Raw genomic sequence first — 26,267 nt, 5'->3', positions numbered from 1 at the left:
TGTCTGATGTATTGTGCGCTGCAAATGGTACATTCGAGTAGATATACAACGTACAAGAATGTTAAATGTCAATGAAGACTTGGTGCTTTTGGCAGCGTTAGCGGTATTCATCATGGGGCAGCGTTTGCATCGAAGTTTTCCGCATGGTACACAGCCTTTGAATTTATCTGAGTTAATTTTGGAAAACGTGACATCATCGCCGAGCTTGGTGCATCGTCTGTATACCACCCGCGTAGGTTCAAGAAGAATTTGACGCATTTTCTCGTTTTGTAAGAGTATGGTATGATGTTTCCGGAGGATACAATTTATGTTAGGAATTGATGATGAATATCTGAAGATAAGGTTAGTCCGTGAATCTGAGGGAGATGGTTTGCCCTTGGTGCGCACACGATGATCAAGGCTGTTTGCTTTATGAATCGCGTCGCTGTTAACACAGGGAGGTTAACGCTGGCGTAATATGCAATTGGTATGCAGGTATTAACTCAGGCCCATAAGTTTTCTTAGTACAAGAACTATATTGGATAATAACAAAAAGAAAAAAGCTAAACTACAATTTCTAACTTGAGGCAAAGCGCAAGAAAGCACGAGGACAAGAGAAGGAAACGAAGACACAGCGCTACTAACAGCTGAATTTTTACTGCACATGATTACCACATATATACCATCGTACAACAGTAGAAGGATCGACATTTGGGCGAATTGGTACTGGTTGAGCATCTTGAAGGGGCGCTGCCCCTTCAAGATGTTCATAGTACAACAGGCCAATATCGCAACAAAGATCTTTTTCCCGGCACAATCATCCACCATAGGCCGCTACCGCGATAGAAGCATGATTTCTTTTTTTTTACTTTTTGCAATTTTTACACAAACACGTATTCAATACATAAGAATTCAAAGGCACATATTATGTGCGACATACACGACAGTACAATGTCAGTGTAGCATCATTGATTATGCGCGTAAAAAGTTTTCGGCGTGAACAAAATAAAACGTCACGCGTTCATCATACCAGTGATATTTCATAATATATTAACATTACTTTTTAAGGCACATCTAATGTTCCAAGTTTCCTTTATCGTAAGTTGGATACAGGGTCCGAATTCATACAGGTTTTCATTCGTAAGTATTCTTTCCATTGGCCAGCCAGTTTCGCTATTCTACGTCCTGCGTCAGGATTGTCTGAAATTTTCTCTTACGAACTGTTCTAACACAAAGCGTTATTGTGAATACGGGCCCTTTCTGATATACTAGTCGCAGTATAATCTTCTGTGCGTTTCCCGTAAATGTAGCGCAGGTGCACCCGCGGAAAGCGATCGCCTCACCAGCTAAAACGACCTCACGAAGTCATTCTATCTCGACAGAAGAACCTTCCCCATCCCTCATCACAAGCTAAACAGAGCACAGGCAACCACCCTTCGCCTGTTATAGACAAACACGTACCCCTCACTAACACGTTACCACTGGATCTACCCAGACACCTACCCTAGCAACACTTGCAAGATCTGTAAGACTCAGGCAGCATCGCTTCCCCACATCCCATGGGAATGCAAACTCCAGTATCCGACAATTAATGCTGTGACCCTCTCGTCGAGATGGCACGCCGCCCTGCGTAGCTCCCACCTCGACGACCAACTCTGGGCTACCCAGCAAGACTGCGAGGTGACGAAGAGGCAAGACTTGGACGTCCCGACGTGAGAGGCCTAGGCCCAGCCAAGTAAACTGCTTGTTTCAATGAAAGTTTATTCCTCCTCCTTCCCGTAAATGTTATGGATGGCAGGGCAGGAAAGGCCAGGAAGGGATAGAATTGAACGGTAAATGAATCCTTACGTTATCGCGGCCCAGCATTGTGTAAACCACGTTAAGTATACGCTTCAAATGTACGTAGTCTGGATCAGCAAAATGGTCGCATGATATGACAATAGGAAGAAACGCTGCGCGAATTATACCATGTGTACGTCGCACCCATGGACATTTTCCGCTTGTGGCTGCATTTATTAGTTAACAAATGAACGAACTCTTATTAAGGGCATAATTACTGCTGAACCAATTGCAACATTACAGGGCAAACAGCCGTGCAAGTCAGATGAAAATTAAATGACGCAAAATAATTATCGACACACACGCACAATATTAGTATTAATAATAATAAACACACAACATGTAACAGGAGCTCCGCTGCGATCTGCGTATTATTAATGTGCTTGTTTAAAGTCTAATATTTTCATTTTAACAGAGAGCTAAACAAATTGCATCTCAGTAAAATGATGATGTTATAGAAACAAGTCGCTGGGGCGTGCTTAACTTGCAGGCCTGTTTATGAAGCCAGTCAGTGAAGATTAATGTGCCACGTGATGCACGTGTGCGCGTGGTGACCGGTTTTTATGAGGAGTATAACAAATAATAGTGTAGACGGAAAGGTTTGCTCACCGCGAACAATTTACTGGACGATTCTCGACGTTCCTACAACATACTAATTAACGCGCTCATTAGTTACACGTCAGAGCTGGCATACTCATTTCAGGTGATTAACTATGTGCCCTCGCCAAAGTGCTCAAGCACTTGCAACATAATGGTGGTCCTATCCGTGCGCAACCCTACAGTTCGGAGTCGCCAAGGATTGGTGAGAGCACAAAGGAAAGTCCGGGCTGTGGCAACTTCCCCGCTCACGAGTGTTCGGTCACATAGCCGCAGGGGCGACCATCGTGATGTGCGCAGGGGCTCGCATCGAGACCTTAATTCATTAAAAAGTTGGCGGTTGTATTTATATCCATGTGATCACCACTGCTCTTGAACCGCGAACACAAATAGAGGGCTGCTGTCGGTATGCAGAGAAGCCTGCGGAGCTGACTTTGCTGCGTACCCACAGCAGCGGGAGCTGCGTCTGCGACCCAATGTTTGCTTTGTGTGCCACGCATGCTGAGTCTGCTCGTTATCTTAGCCTTCAAGAATGCAAAAGACAAGTCATTGCGTAATACAATACGCTTTTTTCGGAAGGTCGTCAAGGAATCCTGAAGGCTTGGTAGCACCAAAACATTCGAACGTTCCACTATTTGTGTCCAATATGCCAGACAGCTCAGCTGTGGCATAACCCAAATTGCAGAGAGGCGAAGACACGCTTATTTATCAAACTTTTGTCCTTCAATAAGTCTTAAAGGTGTGCTAGTTGGTTTGACTTCATTGTGGAAAGTTTTGCGCACATTCGAGCGACGACAAGAAAAGGACACAAAACCAGCGCGAAAGACCAGCGCTGGTCTTTGTGTCCGTTTCTTGTCTTCGTTCAATGTGCGCAAAACTTTCCACAATGAAACTTTTGTCACTGACTTATGACCATGCGACTCGTCCGCCTCATGCATTATGCGCATACTGACGCTGCTTTCGTCACACTTATTTGCGCTTCATCTTACTTGCATGCCGGCGGAACACTACCAACTCACACAATATTTTTTTTCTCTTTCTTTCTTACCTGTGCGTCTAGAGTGTGCGGCTGTTTCTATCGTTTATCAAACCGGCTTTGTCGGCAAGAAACTTAAGCACGAGAAACTCGTTATTTGAAAGCAAATGCGAGGCACACACGCTATAGACTCATTAATAAGCCGGGTGTGCTAAGGTAAGGTAACGTTAGAAGCGCTTGTACCATCATTGTCAAACATTTGCCAGTCACACCACTCGGGGTCGTCATCGTTCCCAGTCACGTAGTGTCTTCATCCAACTCTTCAAAACAGAGATTGTGAAGTTTCTCGGAAGCGATAAAAATTGACATATTTAGCACGCCACTGAAAGAAAGAAGGTAGCCAAAGCTTGTTTGACCGATGGTGTTCAACTCGTGTTGCTCTTCTTTCTTCTATCCGGTCACTATCACTTTTCACCTCTTTATTCATCATCTCCCCATTGATATTTTTCTCTATCATTCAGCCTTGCTTCAAACGTGACTATTTTGATTCCCTCCCATCTTTTTTAATTTGTTCTTTGATGCGTTTGTGCATCAGCTGGACGCAATATCTTTACTTTGTTTATGACTACACTTAATTCAGCCCGTGTGTTCTTTTATTTTCATGCATAGTTGTCTATCCGTCTTTCTTTCTATTTGTTCGTAACATACTGAACTAAGTGTACGTGGCTTAGCATTTGCCAAAAGATTGCACGCTAACACATTTTGCGGCACTTGTTGGTTTCACATGATAAAGAGCGTATAAGCAGCAAAATTAACGACGTAGCGTGATTCCATGGTACGCGCGACAAGGCGCGCCGTAAAAATTAAATATGTCCAAATAAGCGTAGCATGGAGTTGTGGCAGGCTACGTTGGCCCAAGGCTAGCAAAATGCTTCTGTAGGTGTCGGCAGCGTTAAACTTGCAACAATTCAACGACTTCGGTTCGCAGACAGAGTTGACAACGGTCCAGCATCACAAGTTTCTATGCCAGAACGCTACGTACTGACGAGATACACAGTCGTTGCGATCACTCGCATCACATCAATGCCGCGTCGTCCCTCTTCGGTTTTTAACGCGATAGCGTTAAGGGCCTCGTGTAGCATAAAATCTTGCGTCGGCGTCAAACGACTTCTGAGCGAAAAATTATCCCTAACCACACATACCCAAACACGCAGGCCCACCAAATAATTGAATTTCTCAAAGTAAAATGCGTCAGAAAAATCGCAAAGTACGACGTGCACACAACCTACAGATATGACTGTTATAATATGTGCTATGCGGGAGTGCGAAACAAACATACGGTGCGCCGTGCGGGGGCGAAGAGGACGAATCTTGGCAAATACCCGCAAGAGAGTCATCATCATCATCGACGCCGACTCGGGAGCGTCGGCAGTGGCGCCTCAAAAAAGCGTGGCGCGAGAGTGTGGCCCGTGGCCCGTGGCGTGAGCAGTGCGCGAGGTTCGGCGGTCGACGGAAAACAGCTTCCTCGCTGGGCGTCTGGCCCAGAGGAGCTATCGCCGCCCGCGCCAATACGCCACACCCGAAGCAACACTGTCGCCTGCTGGGAGGTTACCTCGCCTCGCTCTTCCGCTGGGCACTGGTCCAGGAGGCTGGCGGTCCTGAACCGGGGCGGTCGAGCGTTCGGGTGAGCGGCCACAGGCCTACCCCGCCAGCTGTGGGCGCGACCCGGTAACTGCGGCCGGCTACCTGAGCCCCGCGACGCGGTCCGACCCGGCCGTCCAACCCGGCTGTCCGACCCAGCCGTCCGTCCCGGCCGTCCGACCCAGCTGTCCGACCCGGACGTCCTACACGGCTGTCCGACCCGCCGGCCGACACTGCTGTCCGACCCCGCTGGCCAGCATCAGTTCCGCGAGGTCTCAGACAAGGCGACACACGCTTCCGCCGGAACTGTAGGCCAATCATAATCCACCGATCCATAGAGATAGTGCATGTCGCCTATGAGGCATTGTCACGTGCTTGCCGTTATCTGTGTCGTGTACGTCAATACAAGTCCGATGTGTGTTTGTGCTTTCGCGTGCTACTTCTCTCTTTTTCTGGAGTGATCCGGCCACAATAACATCACAAACTGGCGAGCCTGCCAGGATTCACTCGTAAATACAGAAAAAGGGAGACGTAGCACGCGAAAGCACAAACACACATCGGACTTGTATTGACGTACACGACACAGATAACGGCACACACGTGACAATGCCTCATAGGCGACATGCACTATCTCTATGGATCGGTGGATTATGATTGGCCTACAGTTCCGGCGGAAGCGTGTGTCGCCTTGTCTGAGACCTCGCGGAACTGATGCTGGCCAGCGGGGTCGGACAGCAGTGTCGGCCGGCGGGTCGGACAGCCCTGTAGGACGTCAGGGTCGGACAGCTGGGTCGGACGGCCGGGACGGACGGCTGGGTCGGACAGCCGGGTTGGACGGCCGGGTCGGACCGCGTCGCGGGGCTCAGGTAGCCGGCCGCAGTCACCGGGTCGCGTCCACAGCTGGCGGGGTAGGCCTGTGGCCGCTCACCCGAACGCTCGACCGCCCCGGTTCAGGACCGCCAGCCTCCTGGACCAGTGCCCAGCGGAAGAGCGAGGCGAGGTAACCTCCCAGCAGGCGACAGTGTTGCTTCGGGTGTGGCGTATTGGCGCGGGCGGCGATAGCTCCTCTGGGCCAGACGCCCAGCGAGGAAGCTGTTTTCCGTCGACCGCCGAACCTCGCGCACTGCTCACGCCACGGGCCACGGGCCACACTCTCGCGCCACGCTTTTTTGAGGCGCCACTGCCGACGCTCCCGAGTCGGCGTCGATGATGATGATGACTCTCTTGCGGGTATTTGCCAAGATTCGTCCTCTTCGCCCCCGCACGGCGCACCGTATGTTTGTTTCGCACTCCCGCATAGCACATATTATAACAATGACAGCGTCAGAATGTAATTTGAATATGCGAGAAAACACAATTCTGTTGCACGGAAACTCAAGCACAAACACCCTTTCCAGCATTTCTACCATTCATAGCGGCGCGCCCGGTTCCTTGCAACACCATCCAGATGGCGCTTGCCTCCGCGAATCCGCGGCCCACGCAAGAGGCCACGTTTCTACAAGAAAGTTCGCCTTAGTGCATAACGTTCACTACCAGCGTTTACCGGTAAACATAACGGTTACATAAGGTGCAGTTGCCTGGAAGTGGGAGAAGCAGTCAAGTATTTCTGAATGCTATCGCGTTCCCCTTTTAAAGGCGAAGCGTTCAAATTTTCAACTGTCCTACGCCGCGAAAGGGGTAGTCAGTTGTTGAGCCAGACGCTACACGCGGACGAATGTCGTGTTTGGTGCCGCCTATACGAATGCCGAAAGGCTCCTGTGTAAGTGAAGAGAGCTCGAACGGATTCGGCAAAGCGATGACCGCAACACGTATCGAAAGCACATTTAAGCAATCGCAGGAAACAATCGTATGAAAAAAGTGCCAGAAGAAACAATAGCATATAATTCGCGGAAGAAGCCATCGCTCAACCGCCTGTCATGCGGTCAAGCAATCAATCTACCAACCAATCTTTATTTCTCCAGAAAATTCTGGATGGTGCAAAGCTGCTCTAGGCAGCTTGGCTGGATCCCTGAAGACCCTAACATTGGCAGCATGCGACGTTCATCGTTCCACTATACAGCAGAGAAAACGAGAAATACATGTCGCAATTGCAATGGTTGTTGGTAATTACTGAGAGAACAGATTTACAATATGAAGAGCGCAAAATGTTTAACCTAGCATAAATAAATTCGTCGTCTTAGTATACGCACTCTAAAGGCACGAAAAGCATCTGTAATTGAAAATAAGCAGATAAGTTCTACAATGAGGAATACAAGATTTGCAATTCAAGGGACATATCGCGCAATGGATCACAAGACAAATACACACTGAAGCAAACAAGGTAAAAACTATGTAATAACAGTATGTATTTAGACGATGTGAATAGCTCGTAATACGCTCGAAGTTTTTACCTTGAATGGTACTAAGTGTCGAAATCGTGATAACGCTCCAGTAGTGGATGAAAGGTTTTCGCACAGCTGTTCTACATGTGGATTCCAACATAGATGAGAGGAAAATGTAACGCCGAGTATCTGGTGCTTGCTTATTATAGTAACTTTCTGACCTGCATATAAAATAGGGTTTAGCAGTTCAAGTGCTGGATTTCTTGCACGGAATATCACTGCTTTTTTTCAACGAAATAATACTTATTTTGTCCAAGCTGGACCAAGTGGAAAGCTTTGAGAATGGCTTCTTACATTTAAATGTCAAATGATTGTCATAGGGTCAAAAAGAGAGTATGGTGCTGTCATCAGCATATACAATAAATTTAGCTGTTTTACCAATGTTTACAAGATCAGTGAAGCACACATTAAGAAGAAACCGAAAGTGCTCCCTTGGGTTACACGTCTTAAAGCAGGAAGGAATTACGACTGCGAACCTTGCAAACATGCGTACTGCTGGCAGTTGCGGAAGTAAGATTTCAGCAAATCCAAAGGATTCCCGCGCACACGAACTATTTGTCTGCAAGAATGTCATGACTGAGGGAGCCGAATGCCTTTGAGAAGTCACAAACAGGCCTATCGTGAAAATTTTGTTATCTGTATTGTGTACTATGTTTTCTTTCAAAGTTTAGGCTGTTTCTGTCTACCTTCGTAGATTCTGCGAGAAGTGCTGTGCATGTTTCCTTTTTATTATTATTACTACTACTATTATTTACGATCGGGTGCTTCACAGAGAGATGACGATTACATAAGACACACTACACAGCACTGCAACAATTGTGGGAGCCAGCCGTGTGGCCTGTTCGTCGCCTGCTCACCGCTGCTGTTCGCGACAGGCTACATCTACACCTTTTCTTTGCCCGTTTGTCCCGTGCTTGTGGTTCGCTCCTAACTGATCGATTCTGTTCTTTACCTAATTATGTATCAAACAACAACACTACCTTAATATCCTCGCTTTAACTACACCATGAAGAGCATCATTCCTTTAATAAAAGTAATAACTTTCTAGGAGCGTTCGGCTATTCAGCTATATTAACAATCAACATCAATGGTTTCAGCACAATTTTAGATAAATATAACCTCCTCTGTTCTTTTTTCTATGCATTTGCCTGCCGCTTCTGTTGATCGTACCCTCTGTGACCCTTGAAGTTTTTATCTAGCTTGCCTATAGGATCACCGCAAGATTAACCGCAACGCAACACAAATACACAGGATCAGTGCCTGTACTGTGTGTTTCTCTGTCTTTCGTTGCTGTTATTCTTCCGCTGATTTTGCCGTGAAGACCAACAAACTCGCTCAGTTTTGCAATATCTTGCTTATAGGATAGGTGATACTCAATGATTTGGACTGCCGACGTCACAGTGAAGCCAAGAGCGTGGAGTTTCCTACAAAAAGTACGAGTGTAGACGTTGCTGTCGTCCAGCCACCATGGAAATGATCGTTAGCACATGGCTTTGTCTGAGCTTCGTGCTTGTGGCTTCAGATGACCTTGTGGCTTTGTTTTTACTGGGCTTTACCTGCCATCACTTGCCTAAATTTCAAAGCCATCTATACTTTTGTAAATGCAGAGGGCAACAAGACTACGAACGCGCATCTCTGCTGATTACATTGGTTCCGCTTGTCCATGTGTATGGGGCGTAATGGTTTCAATATCGAGCTTCGGCGCTTGAGGTCGTGTGTTCGAATCCTACAGGCGGACAATTTTGATATTGTATATTTAATTGTTTTTAATGCGGTATATTTTTTAATATGATCAGTTTCCAAATCACGAAGCCGTTTGAAGCCAGAGGGATGAAGTTTAGGCCAACTCCATGTACTAACCACCAGTCTCAAGCAGGGAATGAGCTGCCCTGCTTACAGCTCACGTATAGCGGCACAGCTCCCTCTAGTAACTGTACGAAACTCTACGGCCAAGGGCACGCCGTGAGCCGCAATAACAACGTCAAAACAAGAAAGATTAGGCAGCTTAAGAATAACGTTTGTAGCCTTATGTATATGTTAAGCGCAAGCATTTTTGCAGGACGTTATGGTACGCGTTCCTTTAATAACTGTAATTTAACGTACGCGAACGCAAACACAAGAAGGACTTTAGAAGATAGAGCGCTGTCTGGTACTTTGGGCCAAACGCATCCAAGCCAAGGCAATCATTAGCCACTATCATGTTCTTGCTATGCGGGCACGTCAAGGTCCATCTAAGGGTGTGTTCTAATTCTGGCCAGCATCGGAGACATTCTACGTCGACTGCTAAGAAGACAGCCGAGACAGCTTCGAGGCCGTCTAATGGAACGCGTTCCGAACCGTCCGTTAGACGCATAGAAAACGCTTCTGCGACGTGACGCCACCTCGGGGCGACAAGAAAAATTTAAGAAAAGCACGCATGATTTCTGTGTTTTATTCCTTGAAAAACATCATGTGACTTACATTAAGGGCGCAAGAAAGCGCGTCTACGTTTTCTTGCGCGCAGGCGACTTTCCTGTCGGCTTTGCAAACGTCCTGCCTCAGCCGCTATCTTCCTTGCACAGAAAAGTAGCCTGCATTGTTATTAACTTCGATGCTGTCCTCGCGAAGCTGTCTACTTTGACGTCTTCGTGAGAATTGGAACGAGACTTAAGTTGGCCGCTGTCCGCTTAGCCGTCTGCTTTGCCGTCTACGGCGAGTGTTGGAACACAGCCTAAATATAGGCCGCGAAGCTTGCAACGTAAAGCGTGCCAAAACCTATCGCCAGAGATATCCCTTAGTGGGGCGGCATTAAGTGATGCACGATTGAAACGCGACTAGATGACAGGGGTCAAACACTGAAACTAGAAAACCTATGTGAAAAAAAATGTTAGAAACTTTTTAATCAGATTAGTGTCATACGAGTAAATATTCCGTTTGAAATATTTTTGATGTACTAAACCAACAAATTTTAATTTTTCTATTTCACAATGTATTAGTTCGTTCTTGCTGGCCCCTACCAACCAGTAATTCTGGCGTAAGACTTGGCAAAACCGTGCAAGCCACCTATTATTGTCGTGCGGAGTGGCATTGCTCATTCGAACGCGGTGGTTTCATCCAAGTTTTTTTTTTTTCCTTGGCGTGCGCTTCACTTCAAATCCAGCATGACCTAGCGCACGGCATCTATTGGCGAAAGGTGTAAGTTCAGGTTTATGGTTATCATGCAAGTTCACGCTGCGGCATCCGACGCACTGTCTCTCGTCGTGACGATAAACGTGGAACGCTCCACGAAGAAACGTCACGCTATGTTAGAAAAGTTAAATTATGGGGTTTTACGTGCCAAAACCACTTTCTGATTATGAGGCACGCCGTAGTGGGGGACTCTAGAAATTTCGACCACCTGGGGTTCTTTAACGTGCACTTAAATCTAAGTACACGGGTGTTTTCGCATTTCGCCCCCATCGAAATGCGGGCGCCATGGCCGGGATTCGATTTCGCGACCTCGTGCTCAGCAGCCCAACACCATAGCCACTGAGCAACCACGGCGGGTGTCACGCTATGTTCGTTCACTTAACGCAGGTTCTGAGCGTCCGGCGGGCAGCAAAATAGCAAGTCGAATGTTTTCTGAATGGTAATGTGGGGCAATGTTGTCCTGATAACTGTTGGACATGAATACATGGTGCCACACGGAATTGCGAATGATTCAGGGAAAAGGTTTCGCATACGTTGCCATACATTACGACTGTGTGCTGGCCACAGTACTTTCCATATATCGAAATATGTTTTGTTCCGTCAATTATAATGGTTGCATTATTCCAAACGAATAAAGGTGAAGTGGCTTTTGAAACCTCTGTGGCACTGTCCTTTATTTCCATCCAATTCGTTCACCTTCCTAAGAAACCTACTGGAGCAATTGCGGTCCAATAACAGCCTAGTTATGTTCACAATAAGAAATACGCACCACTATAGTTTAATGACACGCTGGTGCTTCAACTGAGGCGAGTCGCAAGCTCGCACCTGAATCAAAAGAAAAATAACTGCTGGCGTAGCGGTCGAAATGCCGGACGCTAAAGAAATTCAAACATACGCGCCAAGCAGTATACGATCTTGACATCACAGCCATATCCGGTTGTGAAATCAATTTTTATTTTTTACTTGCTGTTAGTTCTCACCCCGATACGTAGATGGCAACGGTTGCAACGAGCAGCCATTTTCTTGAAATGCGGGCTTCTATGGAGGCTTCGCTACCAGTTCACATTGTGGGAAGGGCGCGGTCCTTCAGTGCACGCCAGCATGCCTCGCGCTCACGAGTCACTTTATCCTCCAATTCTTCGACTGCTGGCTCCGATGCCGGGGTTCCCACCACATATACCTTGGGCACGTCTCGTTTAGGCATACGAATGCCAGAATCAACGAACGATCTCCGAAATTGCGTGCGCGTTACATGCACTCATAACTAACACTGCAGGTGAGTTAGAGAAAGCGAAAGCTTATTTCAATAGTTACTGGCGATCAAGGAAAGCAAGAGAGTAGTCATGACGAGAATTCACGCTGAAGCAGGAGCCATGGGTGCCGCCATGTTGGACAACGCTATCTCTAAGCGCGCGCAAACATTACGAACGTTAACCTCCTCAAATAACGTACGTTATCATAGCGCACGTAAACCACTGAAACTCAATATCGTTTGGAGCATGCGCAATGATGACAAGGCTATTTATTCATGTACTTAATGCGTTTACGTTTGATTGCAAAGGCTATTTCAAAATTATCGTATGGTTTCGTGTGGCACGAACATAAAAGTTAACAAAAAAGTTTGAGAACAAGTTAAGGACCGAGCGAAATTCAATAAAATGTCGAAATTTTGCCCGAAAGGCGAAACATCGATTGCGATACCAAATTAGTAGACAGCTTTACGAAATAAGGATAGTAGTTTTATCGGCCGTATGAACTCGTAAACATTCGCATATTAATTAGCAAGCATAGTGTCACGAGCGCACAAGCAAACATGGATACATATCACTCGATGACCGCGGAAACTCGCTGTCAGAATGCTGGATAGAGGAAGTGCGGCAGCAGTAGCCAAGTTAGTTGGCCTTCGTGCTGCCTCTCGTTTCAACGCGAGCTAAGCGTCGCGAACAAAGTGCACACGAAGCTTTGAGTCCTCCACGCACCTAAACTCTGTACTCATCGCAGTTTGCTTTGAAGATGGGGCCTATACGGCCGCGCCATACGCAGCATATTAGAGGCTCGATTGCGCTACATTTGGACGACAGCCACAGAAGAGAAACACACACCACAGAGCGTGGTGTGTGTTTCTCTTCTGTGGGTGTCGTCCAAATGTAGCGCAATCGAGCCTCTAACATGCTCTACCAACACGCCCAGTCCTCAACCTTGGCATACGAAGCAGCTGCCGGAGTAAAACGCCCCCCCCCCCTCCCTCCCCTCCCCCGGGGCTTTCCTAGCGACAGAAGACAGCGCGCTTCCTACCCGCTTTCCTCCTTTGAGCGCGCGAGATTTAGCCGCCGTCGACGGCTCACCCTCGCACGCTTTCACTCGCACATAAAGCGTACGGTGTGCGGCGACGATGTTATCGTCCTTGGACTTTGCAGGGAAGGTCACGGTGACAGCGACGTCACCAATGCACCTAGAGTGTCCATATAATTGCTATCGAAATAAAATGTTAGGCGTCAAACTAAAAGACAGGACGAGAGCGCTGTGGATCAGGGAGCAAACGAGAATAGCTTATATTTTAGTTGACATTAAGAGGGGAAATGGAGCTGGGCAGGCCATATAGTGCGTACGGCAGAGAATCGGTGGACCATCAGAATGACAGAATTGGTACCAAGGAAACGGAGGAAATTAGGTGGGGTGATGAAATTAGGAAATTCGCAGGTGGAAGTTGGGAATCAGCTATTGCAATACAGGGGTAATAATAGAACGCTGGGCCAAAGGCCTCTGCGTTTGGCCTGGCAGAGGACACACAAAGATGATGATGATGATGATGATGATGATGATGATGATGATGATGATGATGATGATGATGATGGCTTGATTAAAACAAACGAAGCGGTCGATTTCAAACACATAACTGATTGCAGTTTGTTTGGTAATTTATATTTCGATGGCTTTCTGTTCCTTTCAAAAATACCTTAGAAAAGATGGCCCCGGTGTGGCAAAGAATAGTCACGGGAAAGAGTAAGAGCCCACGCTACAAAAAAAAACAGAGTCTACAACACCTAACTGCAGCACGATATAAAGCACTGCCCGAGTTAATTAGGATTAACTAAATGCACAGCGAGTTAGAAAAAAAAAAGACGCGAATAAAGAAATCATCATCGGCGCTTTCGCTCTGTTCTTAATATGAACAGAAAGGTAACATACACGTAGTCAAAATCTACAGGTTCATCACGCAACGTCTATTAGTCGATAGCGTTTTAGTCGTCTATGCTATCATACGCAAAAAAAAAACTCATTTTTCCTACTGGGTTGAATCGGTGCCTGATGTTTTCGTAAGGCAGAAACAATTTGTATACGTTCAACAATTTCACATTTTGTGACTTCTACGTGCAGTATATATTGGTTGACACTTGATGAAATCATATTGCTTCATTCATTTATTTCACTTTAAGGGCCCAGAGGTTATTGCGTGAGGAATGCGTACAATCATATGTTGCAAAGTAGTAATAGAGGAGAGAGATCCGCAACATTTTGTCCAATTTATTCCCGAAAGAAAACTAGATATTAGCACTCGTCTGGCCGATATCTACGCATTAAAAAAACGCGGAGGCCTTCGCGGAGGCCTTCGGAGGCCTTCGCGACAGAACCTCAGCTGAAATAGACAGCAGAACACCAAGTGAGTATTCAGCTTATCGATCGAGCATACTACAACATTAGTGGAAAGTAAGCGAATAAAAAAAATAATCTCCAGGCTATTAACACTAATCACCTGCAGAGTGAGTTCGTCCACGCCTACATTGTTTGCCGTCCAGGCTACTAGGGTGTCGAAGAACCGGGCCGCGGAAGCGTAGGTGAGCATGTTTCCGGCCACCGCCAACATGAGGTACACACCGATCATGGCACCCGTGATGATGGCTTCGATCAGGTTCCTCTCGGGACTGTGGACACAAATGGACACAAGTGGTCCATTTCTTGCTCAAAGACCCTTCAAAACGAACCTGCGCAGTGGCTTAGCGACTAAATGGTGTTCCACTGCCGAGCACGAGGTCGTATGTTCCAAGTTCTAGCCATGGAAGCCACATTATGATGGAGACAGAATGTAAGAACGAACTAAAGGTGATCAAAACGATTCCAGAATGCCCCACTGCAGCGTTTACGCAGCTGCCGTGTTGCTCCGAGAGAAAAAATCCGATCAAATAATTAACTGGTGAACCCTTTATAAACACGGACAACAGGAAGGCACACGGATAAACAAGCAAAAGAGTTCTAGCAAACGATATTTATTGAAAATGTCCATCTTCATATACATATACATCACCTAACAGCCGCGTGGCGCACGCACAATGGACGGTGTACCGGGACATTTTGCCCCTTCCTTGATTATGACTTTCGCCTCTATAATTTCCCGCGTACATTTATTTTTGTGGTAGGTGATTATGCGGCCGTCCTAATATAACGGTGAGCAACCACAGTCATTGCAATGTGTGGACAGCTGCCCATCTCTCTACCGTGCAATGAATTGTTTGTGCTCTCTTAAGCGATCGTTTACCCGCCGATGCATTTGACGCCGCGTGTCAGTGGTATACTGTACACCACTCCTTCTGCGTAGTGCACGAAAGGGTTCTGGTGCTTTTTCTGGCATCCTCTCGGTTTTTCACTGACGGAGTCAGTGAGCTTACACACGCGGCTTAGCTTTTCACATGCCGAAAAAAAAAGCTTCACGCCGACCTGACAGGCTGCTTTCTTCAGCCCATGCGAGACATTATGTACATACGGAATGACCGCCAGCTTCTGCTTTTCCCTGAACGTGTTCGCAGCGACGCCATATGGTTTCCCCACTTTCTTAAGCACGTTGCTTGCAACTGGGAGACTGCGGGAGACTCCAGTTAAACTTTACCACTAGAAGAGTTTTAAGGTGACCCAATGCGCGGGACACGGGCTTTTTTTTTTTTTTTTTTTTTTGCATTTCACCCCCATCGAAATGCGGCCGCCACGGCCGGGATTCGATCCCGTGGCTTCGTACTTTGCAACGCAACACCCTAGCCGGGACACGCCATGGTTCCTTAGTGGCTATGGTGCTGGGCTGCTGAGCACGAAGTCGCGGGATCGAATCCCGACCACGGCGGCCGCATTTCGACCGGGGCGAAAACACCCGTGTACTTAGATTTAAATGCGCGTTAAAGAACCCCAGGTGGTCGAAATTTCCGGAGTCTCCCACTACGGCGTGCCTCATAATCAGAAAGTGGTTTTGGTACGTAAAACCCCTTAATTGTTTACCCTAGCCGCTAAGCCAACGGGGCGGGTAAGGGGTGAAATGTGTTAGTATACCCCATCGACTATCCTATCAGATAAATACATTTTCTTCTTGAAATATACAGTGCGATAGGAAGCGTCACGTGGCTGTTAGGTGGTGTACGTACATGAAGACTGAAATTTTCAATAAATGTCAGTTGCTAGAGCGCTCGCGCTTGTTTATCCCTGTGCCTTTCTGTGCCCGTGTATTAGCAAGCGCAACCCCTACCAGTATGCAATTCAAGCTCACCCAAGACACTAGAAATAATGATGCACATCTCACCTCGCAGTTAGGCTGTCTGACTAGTCTAGCTCACGAATATTTGTAATAGTGGTTAACTGGTGAATAACGGTTACCGAAAAAAAAGATAAACCATTAAGCGTGTCAGTGCTATCCTCACTGTTATCGTCGTGTCTTGTATGTCACTTGTTTTTCTGGGCACAAGTTCGCCCGATGAATAGTTAAATTTCTTTAACTGGCTCATTTGGCAGTTCTATTCTTCACTGTCACTAGAACGGGACAACATAGCAGTGAATGGGATATTTCAGTAGAAAAAATAATGAGGACACCGATCACAATAATAGCGCTGAAAGGTTGGGGAGCAGTCCCGGGTCCGAGCTCCATCTGGCTAGATGTGGCCATTCCAGCCCACTGCTTCTGCTTTTTCTGTTCGTCGCTATGTCGCTGTTTTTGTTGGGTGCGCCAACAATTTTTTTTTACTTTTACTTGATCTCGCGAGGATAACAAAATCTTCAAAAAAATCAGACCGAAGGATCTAACAATTAAAAGGCGCACCCGCTCCCAGATGGAACGCCTTGTTCCCAAGCGCCTTTTGTACAATAATACTTCTTTCAAGTCTTTCAGCCTTTTCGAACTTCTGCGTGGCCAGTGCCCATGTATTCTGTCCAACTGGTCCCGCGATCATCCCTAACCCGACGATCTTTGTTCTAACCTTCGAACTCCCATAAGAACTTGATGCTGGTCTGCTTTATCGACGCTGACTAAGTTAGAGCTTTATTTTTTACAATGTGTTTGGAAAAGTAAGGCAGGGCCAGCAGTGCTGGTCACTATGGCCTTCATATCTTAAATAATAACGTGAAAAGAGGTGGACATAAGTAAGGAAACGGTCCACGCGAGTTCCACTACCCAATTATAACGCATTTAAAAGAAAGCATATATGCGTACGACCGTAATAACTGACTTCTTTGAAGCAAATAATTACGTGCATACAGTTAAAGATATCATTATCGCACAATTTTGTACGACTTTAAAGGCCTACATGAAATGACCCTTCATTTGTTAGCCCAGTGGTAGTGCCCGTATTACTTTCTATCCCAGCCTTCCAGAGTTATTATTCCAGCTATGATCAATTTACTCTAAATGGTACCTTTCAGTCATTCAACTACATTAAAGCATAGCAATAACTACACATCCTGGAAGTATAACGCTCTCTATGGCCAAGAGAACCTCGATATCATGTAAAGAGCGCAGACTAGTCCCACAGAGCTCGCTTACCACACTTCGCAGACCAAAACTCACTAATCTGGCTTTTCATCCCTGAGCGATGCTCAGACGTTGCTTTTAGATTTGAAGATGGCTGAGAGTATGTAGCATTCAACACTCAAAATATTCGAACCTTTTGTTTTCATAAAGTACGTGGAGGCATTCGTATGAACGAAATCGCCCGAAACGGTGACGTACCTGTGGTATTCCAATATCAACTGGCTATTCTCATCTGTCTCGGGGTACACCAATTTTGAGTATGCAAGAGCTGCCGGGACGCTCAAGATGGTGGCACTCACGAGGTACGTCGAATTTACCTGAAACAATAGCGTCATCGGGCAGCAACATGACTTTTTTAAACGCAGCCTGGGATGCTACGTATAATTGCGAAGCACTGCGCTTGTTGGAAAATCAGTTCTGTGGAAGCCCGTAAGGTGGGGGACGGTTCACGAAAGATAAATGTGTCGTCCACCTGACTAGCAAGAAGCTACGAAGCAAAGCCATACGGATTTCTCAGAAAGAAAGCTTCGCAGTTTAAGAAAAATTCATCCTGATTCAGAGGATCGAACCCGGCACCATTCCGGGGTGGTCAATCTACCATCTGCGCGATTCCGGAGGTATGCCGATCGCAGATCAAGGGTGTCTTAAGCGACAACTCGAAGCACAGGGACACTGGGTATGGCAAATTAGTTCTTTGGAAGTTCGCAAGGTGCAGGAAGGCTCATGAAAAGGAGAAATGCTTCGGGCTAGTGTAGCGTGGATACCGATTTTGCCTTTAATGAATATGCCTCCATTTTGTGGGACTACGCAAAACTGATTTGCGATATCCAGTGTCCCTGTGCTTCGAGTTGCCGACTAAGTCGCCCTCGCTCTGCGACTGGCATGCCTCCTGGATAGCGCAGGTGGTGGATCGACCGCCCCGGAATGGTGCTGGGTTCGATCCTCTGAACCAAGACAAATTTTTCTTAAACTTCGTGCTATAGTCAGGTGGATGACAATTTTGCTTTTCACTGTGCGTGTTATGCTACACGCGCAGTGTTTCCTCCGTGTGCGATCACTATGCTTGCCCTTGTGACAGGAGCACACATTAGGCGACTTAGACACCAATATTAGTACAATGAAAAAACTGGCGCATGTGATGCAATCTAAATATTCAATTACCGAATGGCACGGAAGAATTAACTTCGGAAAAAATCATATTTCATGCAGTTTCATGTTCCCTTTTCACAACTTCGCGTTCTTGTTGTGCGATTGCTACAACAGTAAGGTGTCTTCAAACCAACATAAGCCTTGCGCGCTTTGACCCACAACGTCAGTATGCAAGGCCGAGAGACCTTTTCAAGCCATGCCTTGGAAAAAAAACATGGTGGTCCTAGACTTCAAGGTTGTCCCCAATTTAATCTATGAACTATCAGCGCTCTTGCATGGCGTCGCGACTCAAGCAGCTCAGGCGTCCTGGCGTGTGGGACGTGTACCATTATGGCTGAGGCACGCTCAAACATTGCCACATTTCACAAAGCACATCTAAAGGAAACCTCTGTTAACTTGTGTGTTATGACGATTTATTTTCTCAGCAACGAGCAGGACATCGGAACTTCTAAGCAGGCGCGAACTCGGGTGCAGCGCGAGTTCACCTGTTAACGACGACTGAAAGTTCGAGCAGTGTTCGATGAACACGCGCTGCAAGTAAACGACAAAAGGCAGTCTGATCTCACGACAACCTCCGTGTTCGAGGCCATCGACTTAGGCCCTGAGTCGTATATTCGCAGACTACGAACTACTCACACATGCGTCCTGTGGGAGCTGCGTGTTGCTGACTGGGGTGGAAAATACAGATTTTTGGATTTTCATTACAGCGAAAGAGCGTGTGGAAAGACAAACAATCGTCTTAGAGGAAGCGTGCACATGATAGCTGAAGCAAGAAGAACGACGTGCTCTGTTTAATCGTCCCATCTATGTGCACACTACGAAAAGTGTGCCAAATATAAGATAACGTTGGCCTATCATAATATGCTCATATTTAAAACTGAAGGAAACATTTTTTCATTTTCACTTGAAAAAGAGAAAACTGTATGGTGCCGGGATTTATTCGTAATTTATTCCCATAATGTCAAAAAATTTAACGAAGGCATGAATGTATGAGTGTTGGCACACCTTACAGTTGGTTATAGCAAGAATGGGAAGGGAGCAGAGTTTTGGGCTACGACATCAGACCACAACATAAGGAGCGAAAAGTCCTTGGATTCGTTAACAAAAATCAATTTACAGACTATACAAGCAGTCCCGACAATTAGGAGGCCTTTACGCTTTCCACTCACTTTGATTAGTATCGTATCGGGTTGGAAAATGCATTTCTGTTTACGAATGCCTATGAGAATAAACTCGATGAAGAGAAATTTGAGAGTTCACACCTTAGCGACTTGGTTTCTAACAAACACAGTTTCATTAAGCATGAAAGAAAGAGCACAAGAAATTCATTTATAGACAAACATAAGTTCTTGCGCCTCAGTGCTTTCACATCAGCAGCCAAACACTATCGCTGGAAGCATGTCAATCATATCGTCTCTGTTGCATTGCGAGATGTGTTCAGGTCGCTAGCGTAAACTCCTACTTGAAGTCGTCTACAACGCGCACTTAACCTGATCTGAAAACACGTCCTTAAGCGCGACATTTCAGTTCTATCCATCAAAAGTTAGACGCGTCCCGCATGTTCAGCCTTTAGTGGTCGTTGAACATACCGACATTCCCCGCACCATAATACCCTACAATTGTATGAACTTATATGGAAACATACTGGTCTTTATACAGAATCCCACATGACAATAACAGCGAGAAACAGGGCTAGTTTGTGTTGGCTCATCTTGTAACGTGCAGACTGCAGCTTACAACCACGAAATGACACAAAAAAACGGGAACTCGAGGAAGCGCAGTTCGCATTCCGTCGTCCTTGTCTGGCGTGTCCTTAATTTCGGGGTCAAAAGTTGTAAGGAGCGCATTACAGGATATGGGATTATGAACGCCGGGCATATGGGGCTTACGTAGTTTTAATGTGACAACATTATAGGCAAGCGTCACCAACTTTGAAGGCATCTAACGGTAAATATGTGCCGATCCAGAAGGCAGTGCAATGTGACGCAACGTCTCAAAGCTATAGCTGTCACGAGGAAAGAATGTGAGGAACTGGAGCGTGACGTAAGCGCCAGACTTCTCAAAGAGTGAATTTGACACGAGAGAAGCAGGCGTATGCTCGTGTCTTCAATGGTTAGGGCATTTGGTTGCTGTCCTGGAAGACAGAGGTTTTATTCCACCATCGGTCACGCATTTCTTTATAGCATCATAGGCGGACTTGATTCACTTTCGAGCAATAAAACTCGAGTTGTGTTGATTCTATGGAAGCACGTCACAATGGGCACGAAATCGCAAGTTTGTAACAGACACGAGGTATAGAAACGTCACTTGATAAATGAGAATGTTCAAGAACGCGCGAACCTGTCGAGACGTCACAGTCTTGGAAATCTAAGAGCGTTAGCGCATAATTAGGAAATTAGCGGTGGTAAGTTCTGGCCTAGCATTTTTTTCCAATGGTGACAGGCCATTCGGGCTACTAAAGCGCACGCTTAGCTGCGCGCAGCAATTTATTTGCCATGGCAACTCTCCAATTAACCTACGTCTTGGTGCACCTGAACATGTGACGAAATTTTTATAGTGACGCTCTCCAACGACCGGAGAAGCTAGTTTGTGTGACGCCGGTATAACGCAACCTGATCCGGTTCTTTTAGTAGGCATACTAGCGCTCCAGTGCCTGCGATGAGGATAAGATTGAAACAAAAAGGAACGCGGAACTACCTCTTAGCTTTAATCCCTCAGAAAGGCTCACTATATCGAACACAAAACAGATAACGATCGCAGACTTGCTGCACTACAGCTGTTTTCGCAATTAATGCTCGTCAGTGTTATTGCCCCTAGTACGTCGAAAGTTGATCTCGTCCAATAATAAAACTTAAGTCACCACCGGAATAGCATTACGCAAAAAAGACCAATATACGTCCCACATTCCGTGAACAAAGACCCAGTGATTAGGATTCTCCTGTCAGGTTACCTGTATATGGGTCGGGTATTCACCGCATGTGTGGAACACTCTGTCACTAGGAATGCGGAGGCAGCCATAGACCACGAACAGCTCGAAATGTTGGCAGAGAGTCCAGCGCATTGCTCACTCACGAAGCGAATTCCAGGTAATACACCGAATGCCACCTAGGGAGCCTCACTTTCAGGCAGGTACGCTATGGCGAGGTACATGTTTACTGTCTGAAGACAGGGAGCCAAGAAAGAAGCAATATGCACCATGCCTACGAGGTGCCGGCGACCTCTTCGCGAGCATCCGGCAACACATAAGTAATGCAACCTGTGTATATAAGACAAAAGATCTTATGCTGCCTCTCCGAAGCTTCTACTGTTAAAATTATCTAAATTTGAGGCTGATCAAAACTTCAGCTCCAAGACAAACCCGTACACCGTGCCATCGGAACGAACGCTAGAAAAAGGAGCGGGATCTAGTCTACGCCTTTTATACGACCTCAATTATTATCTTAAATTGTTAAGAAACCGCTCTTTCATGCATCGAAGCAGAAAAGTAACTGGAACACCAATATAATTCGACGGACACTTCGAAATTTAATATCTCGGGACCGGTACTGTCCAGCGAATTCCTTCTAAGGTGATTCGCCGCGCGAACTCAGCGGCTTTAATGCGCAGATTGAAAGATGTGTCATCAAGTAATAATTAAAAAGTTAATTAGCGTAATTACATTGATTATACGATTGAACATTTTGATTTCCTGTAGAAGTAATCGCCACCTCATCGAATAATTTAGATCAAAGGTTAGAATTGTGCTCTCTAAGGCTAGAAAATGATAAGATACAACCAATGTGACCCTAACTTACGCATGGCCCTACTCTTTAAAACCAATATTTTAACCTTCAATTTATGTCTTTGTTATATCAAACCCTCCAGGAAAAATAGTCACGCGCGACGCCTTACCCCAAGGTCCACGTAGATTGGCATAAGCCGTCCCGAGGCGGTGCCGCAATCGAGAGTGAGGATGCAGTGCAGGCTGGATCTCGACATAGTCAGCAGGTACGGGTGTACGAGCAGCATCGACTCCACCTGGGTGTAGAACACTCACCATCAATGCACATGCGGTCGTTGCAAATGTGCACCTCGTATTTAAGTACCGCGCCAGTCGTCATATTGCTGTCTGGTTCGCAGTTTCCACGATTTTCCGAAAGTGACCCGGAGGTGAATGGATCGGACTATTAAGCGGGGCTTTTCGCCGCGCCGGTAACAATCCAGCACTTCTTATTGCTCATAATAATATCCTCAAGGACGTTAGTGTGGCTATGCACACTTTATGTGTCTTCTTTCCTAATTAATCACTACCCATACGTATATATATATATATATATATATATATATATATATATATATATATAACCAGATTCTACTTTACTGAAGAAAACTACAAATTGTGATGCGAGTGTAGTACTTGTCGTGAAGGGAGGGACTCCAATGTCACAAAACCAAAAACTGGCGGTAACCTCCACGGCACACGGCACAGGGCTTATTGATATTGCTTATAATATTGCTTATAAGCAAATGCAATAAGTTTGTAAACAGCAGACGCTGCACCCCGTATACTTCATTTGTATTATATGAAATTGAGTCTGACAGCGTTTGTTTATCGCCTCCAACCTGCAAAACGATTTGTACTTTATTATCACGGAGTGCACACACCGCCTTGCTATGAGAGACTAAAGCTAAACAGCCGGTGTTTCGTCTGGTTCACAGACCTTGCGCTAAGCGTTGGGTCAGCTTCGCTACACAATTAGCTGCTAGCTGCAGTAACCTAGTCTTTTCCGTCAACAATATCACGAGCAAGAAAACAGCGCAGACCAGTCGTTTCGTTCGCCAGTTAGGTGAATAAACCTGTTTAGGTCGCTTGAAACTGCGGCCATAAAGTGTTTATTTTCATGAAAACGCCTCCTGCTAGAGAAGACGTTACTCAATGACGCTACTATGGAAGAGTATGCGCTTATCGGCCGTCGCATAACGCCGTTAACGGATCGCAAAACAGGCCGTTTAGCATCGTCCACAATATGGTTTCTGTAAATGCCACGCCCCGCCTTGTGACAACATGAACCTCTTAGTGAGAAAACTGCCGTTTATTCCCAAGGCACACATAGTATTATTCTTTTTATTCACAACGCGAACCCAACGTTAACTTTCGCCATTAAGTCAAGCTCACCAACACCTTTACAAACGCATCCCAAGTGAAGCTGCTTAGGAATAATTTATTCAAGGTCGTTAACTCCTATCATAAAGATTTATTTGCAAGTTATGTTGATAAGGCGAGCTAAACCGAATGTCTGGTAGGGTCATTCACTCCTATCGTACAGTTTTATATTAAGATTACTCATATGCAAGTTATTGCGATCAGATGATTTAAACTGGATGTCTAGCTCGAGCCTACGAGCGCCCTCCTCCCCTCCCCCCCCCCCTTTTTTTTCCAAGTGCTACAGGCCCAGATGACAAGAAACAGAAGAACGCGAGAGGCGATAGGCACTGCTTTTGCAATAAAGCCGCGTTTATGATCCATATTACAGAGGGTGGCTGCGGACGCTAACACCAGCTGCTCCACTAGTAGGCTCGTAGACTTGTAACAATGCAGTCAACACAACTGCCCATTTTGGTCAGATTTCTCTAACTACAGGATTGCGTACAATGCCAAAGCAATAGCACAATTTATGGTAACCGAATGAACGCTACATGGCATCCCTCAAGGCTGCTCAATCGCACAACTAGTCTAACGCAGACGCGCTCAACAGCAACAATGTGCTTTTATTTCTTGCATTTTTGTTATAGTTGCATTGTCACAGCGTAGTACCTGAGTTCCTTAAATTTTATATTTTTATATCTATTTTTATGCTTGGATATCGTAAATAAACAAATAGAAAAATATCAATGCCGCCACTCGACGAACGAGTGCCCATTTTTTTTCACAGTGCACAAAATAATTTCGGAACCAATGAAACGTGTTTCACTATCTCTGCACCCTAAGCGATATTTATGTTCTGCAGTTGCTAATGGCCATGCCAAGTAAACCGCAGAAGGTTAAGTATATATATATATATATATATATATACTTACAGGGCCGTTCACAGCGCTGACAAGTGCGATCAAGACCTCGTAGGAGTTGAAGCTTGGGCCAGCGTTGACGTAGTGGTGGATGTTGCCTAGAAAGGCCTGCATGAAGCCCACGTAGTACAGTATCCGCAAGAGCGCAGCCATGTAGCAGAGCGAGGGCAGGACCTGTGTATACGTCATTGGAGTGTATTTTAACTTTGTACGTAAGCCTCACATTAACGTTTTTCTTAGCACTGGCAGCAGTACGATGACAAACAGCGATCGACAGGAAATGGGACCGCCAAAGGCAACATGTCTTATTATTTGTAATTATTGTTAGGGTGGTCGAACTTATGATGACGTATCTGTGAGGTTGGGAGAAGAGGAATATCAGCGAAGAAATTTTAACACTGTGCCTGTTCCTGGTATTCTAGATGTAGCAAGAGCTGATATAGTTAAATTATATTAAACTGTGCACTTGTCGGCAGGCCAGCTTCTACCACACATTTAGGGACAGTGTTGCCGTTTTTGTTTCTTTTTCTTGAGGGGGGCGGTACAACTGTGTTAAGTCATTGCGTTATTTCATTGATTGATTGATTGATTGATTGATTGATTGATTGATTGATTGATTGATTGATTGATTGATTGATTGATTGATTGATTGATTGATTGATTGATTGATTGATTGATTGATTGATTGAAAGTGTGAGTGAATGAGCGAGCCGTCTCACGCTGAACGCGAACACAGGCGGTGTGTCGACGACGATGCCGTCCCGTACGACGGGCGTGACATTCGCCAGGTGTCGGCTCATGTTCGCCCCCTGCGCCAGGTATCCGAAAGCGAAACGCCCGCCAGCCGTAAGCCAGGAGACGTAGCTACGCAGCTTGCTCACGGCGCAGTTCGCCAGCGGCACTCCTAGGTCGAACCGAAGAAGAACCAGGCCGGCTAAAAAAGTGGCTGCGAGGCAGCCCACCACCGGACCCCACGAGATCTGCGCCGTTCAGATGATTGCTCTCGGTGTCAAGGTATTACCAACTGGAATGGACATCTCGACTCGTTCATCAAGTAATTTTGCGCGTCTTTGATGCTGCGCGATAACCAGGCAAAGTGCACGACAAGCGCTGCAGTGTCGTCCGTTGTTTCATTTTCTTTGCGTGGTTGCAGCGTAATGCTGACATGTACCAAACGACGCATTTATCGTCATAGTAATATTTCTTTTCCTTTTGAACCTAATGCTGCGTTTGAACGTTGTTCCGGGTCCCATCTTACAAGAAAATATTCTCTCGCATGCTGACGGATTCTCAATAAGACCAGGTAAGGGCTTGACCTCAAGATTCCCTCTCTGTACCATGGCGATAAGCTTTCGCGCCGAGTACAAATATTCAGGTTGTTTAGCCCAACAGTCTGCTTGGCGTGCAACCACGACTTCTTCGAGCTCCAAGACTCTATATATATTTATTTAGTACACACAAGTTAGTTCACCGCGAAGTTATCGAAGTTACCTTTTACATCTCCGTTAACCATAATCATATCATTATACCTGCAGAGTGCCTTTATTTCTGTGTATTAGAAATTGTCATACCTTTCTAATCAGGCTTGGTTTTCTTTGAGCTGTCTCTCTACCTTGCTCAGTTTAATTGCTTCATTAGTGTCTCCACAATGCGATTAGCCATTAACTTAGAGCATTTGCATTGCTTGGTTAATGCCAGTAAGTCTACCTTT

At 46.0% G+C, this 26,267-nt stretch overlaps 1 protein-coding gene across 1 annotated transcript in view; it reads right to left on the bottom strand.

The window, feature by feature from the left end:
• LOC142570819 (solute carrier family 28 member 3-like) overlaps positions 1-26,267 on the bottom strand; it is a 60,082-nt gene that overhangs the window by 15,617 nt on the left and 18,198 nt on the right. Inside the window, exons 3-4 of the mRNA XM_075679135.1 lie at positions 24,569-24,730; positions 22,403-22,528 (exon numbers count right to left, since the gene is read on the bottom strand). Coding sequence (XP_075535250.1) covers positions 22,403-22,528; positions 24,569-24,730 — 288 coding nt within the window. The remainder of the gene's footprint in view (positions 1-22,402; positions 22,529-24,568; positions 24,731-26,267) is intronic.

The sequence above is a fragment of the Dermacentor variabilis genome, chromosome 2, assembly GCF_050947875.1.
Source record: "Dermacentor variabilis isolate Ectoservices chromosome 2, ASM5094787v1, whole genome shotgun sequence".
In the NCBI taxonomy this organism is placed as follows: Eukaryota; Metazoa; Arthropoda; class Arachnida; order Ixodida; family Ixodidae; genus Dermacentor; species Dermacentor variabilis.
Note: the sequence above shows the minus strand (reverse complement) of the source record. Positions and strands in the feature narration are given on the sequence as shown.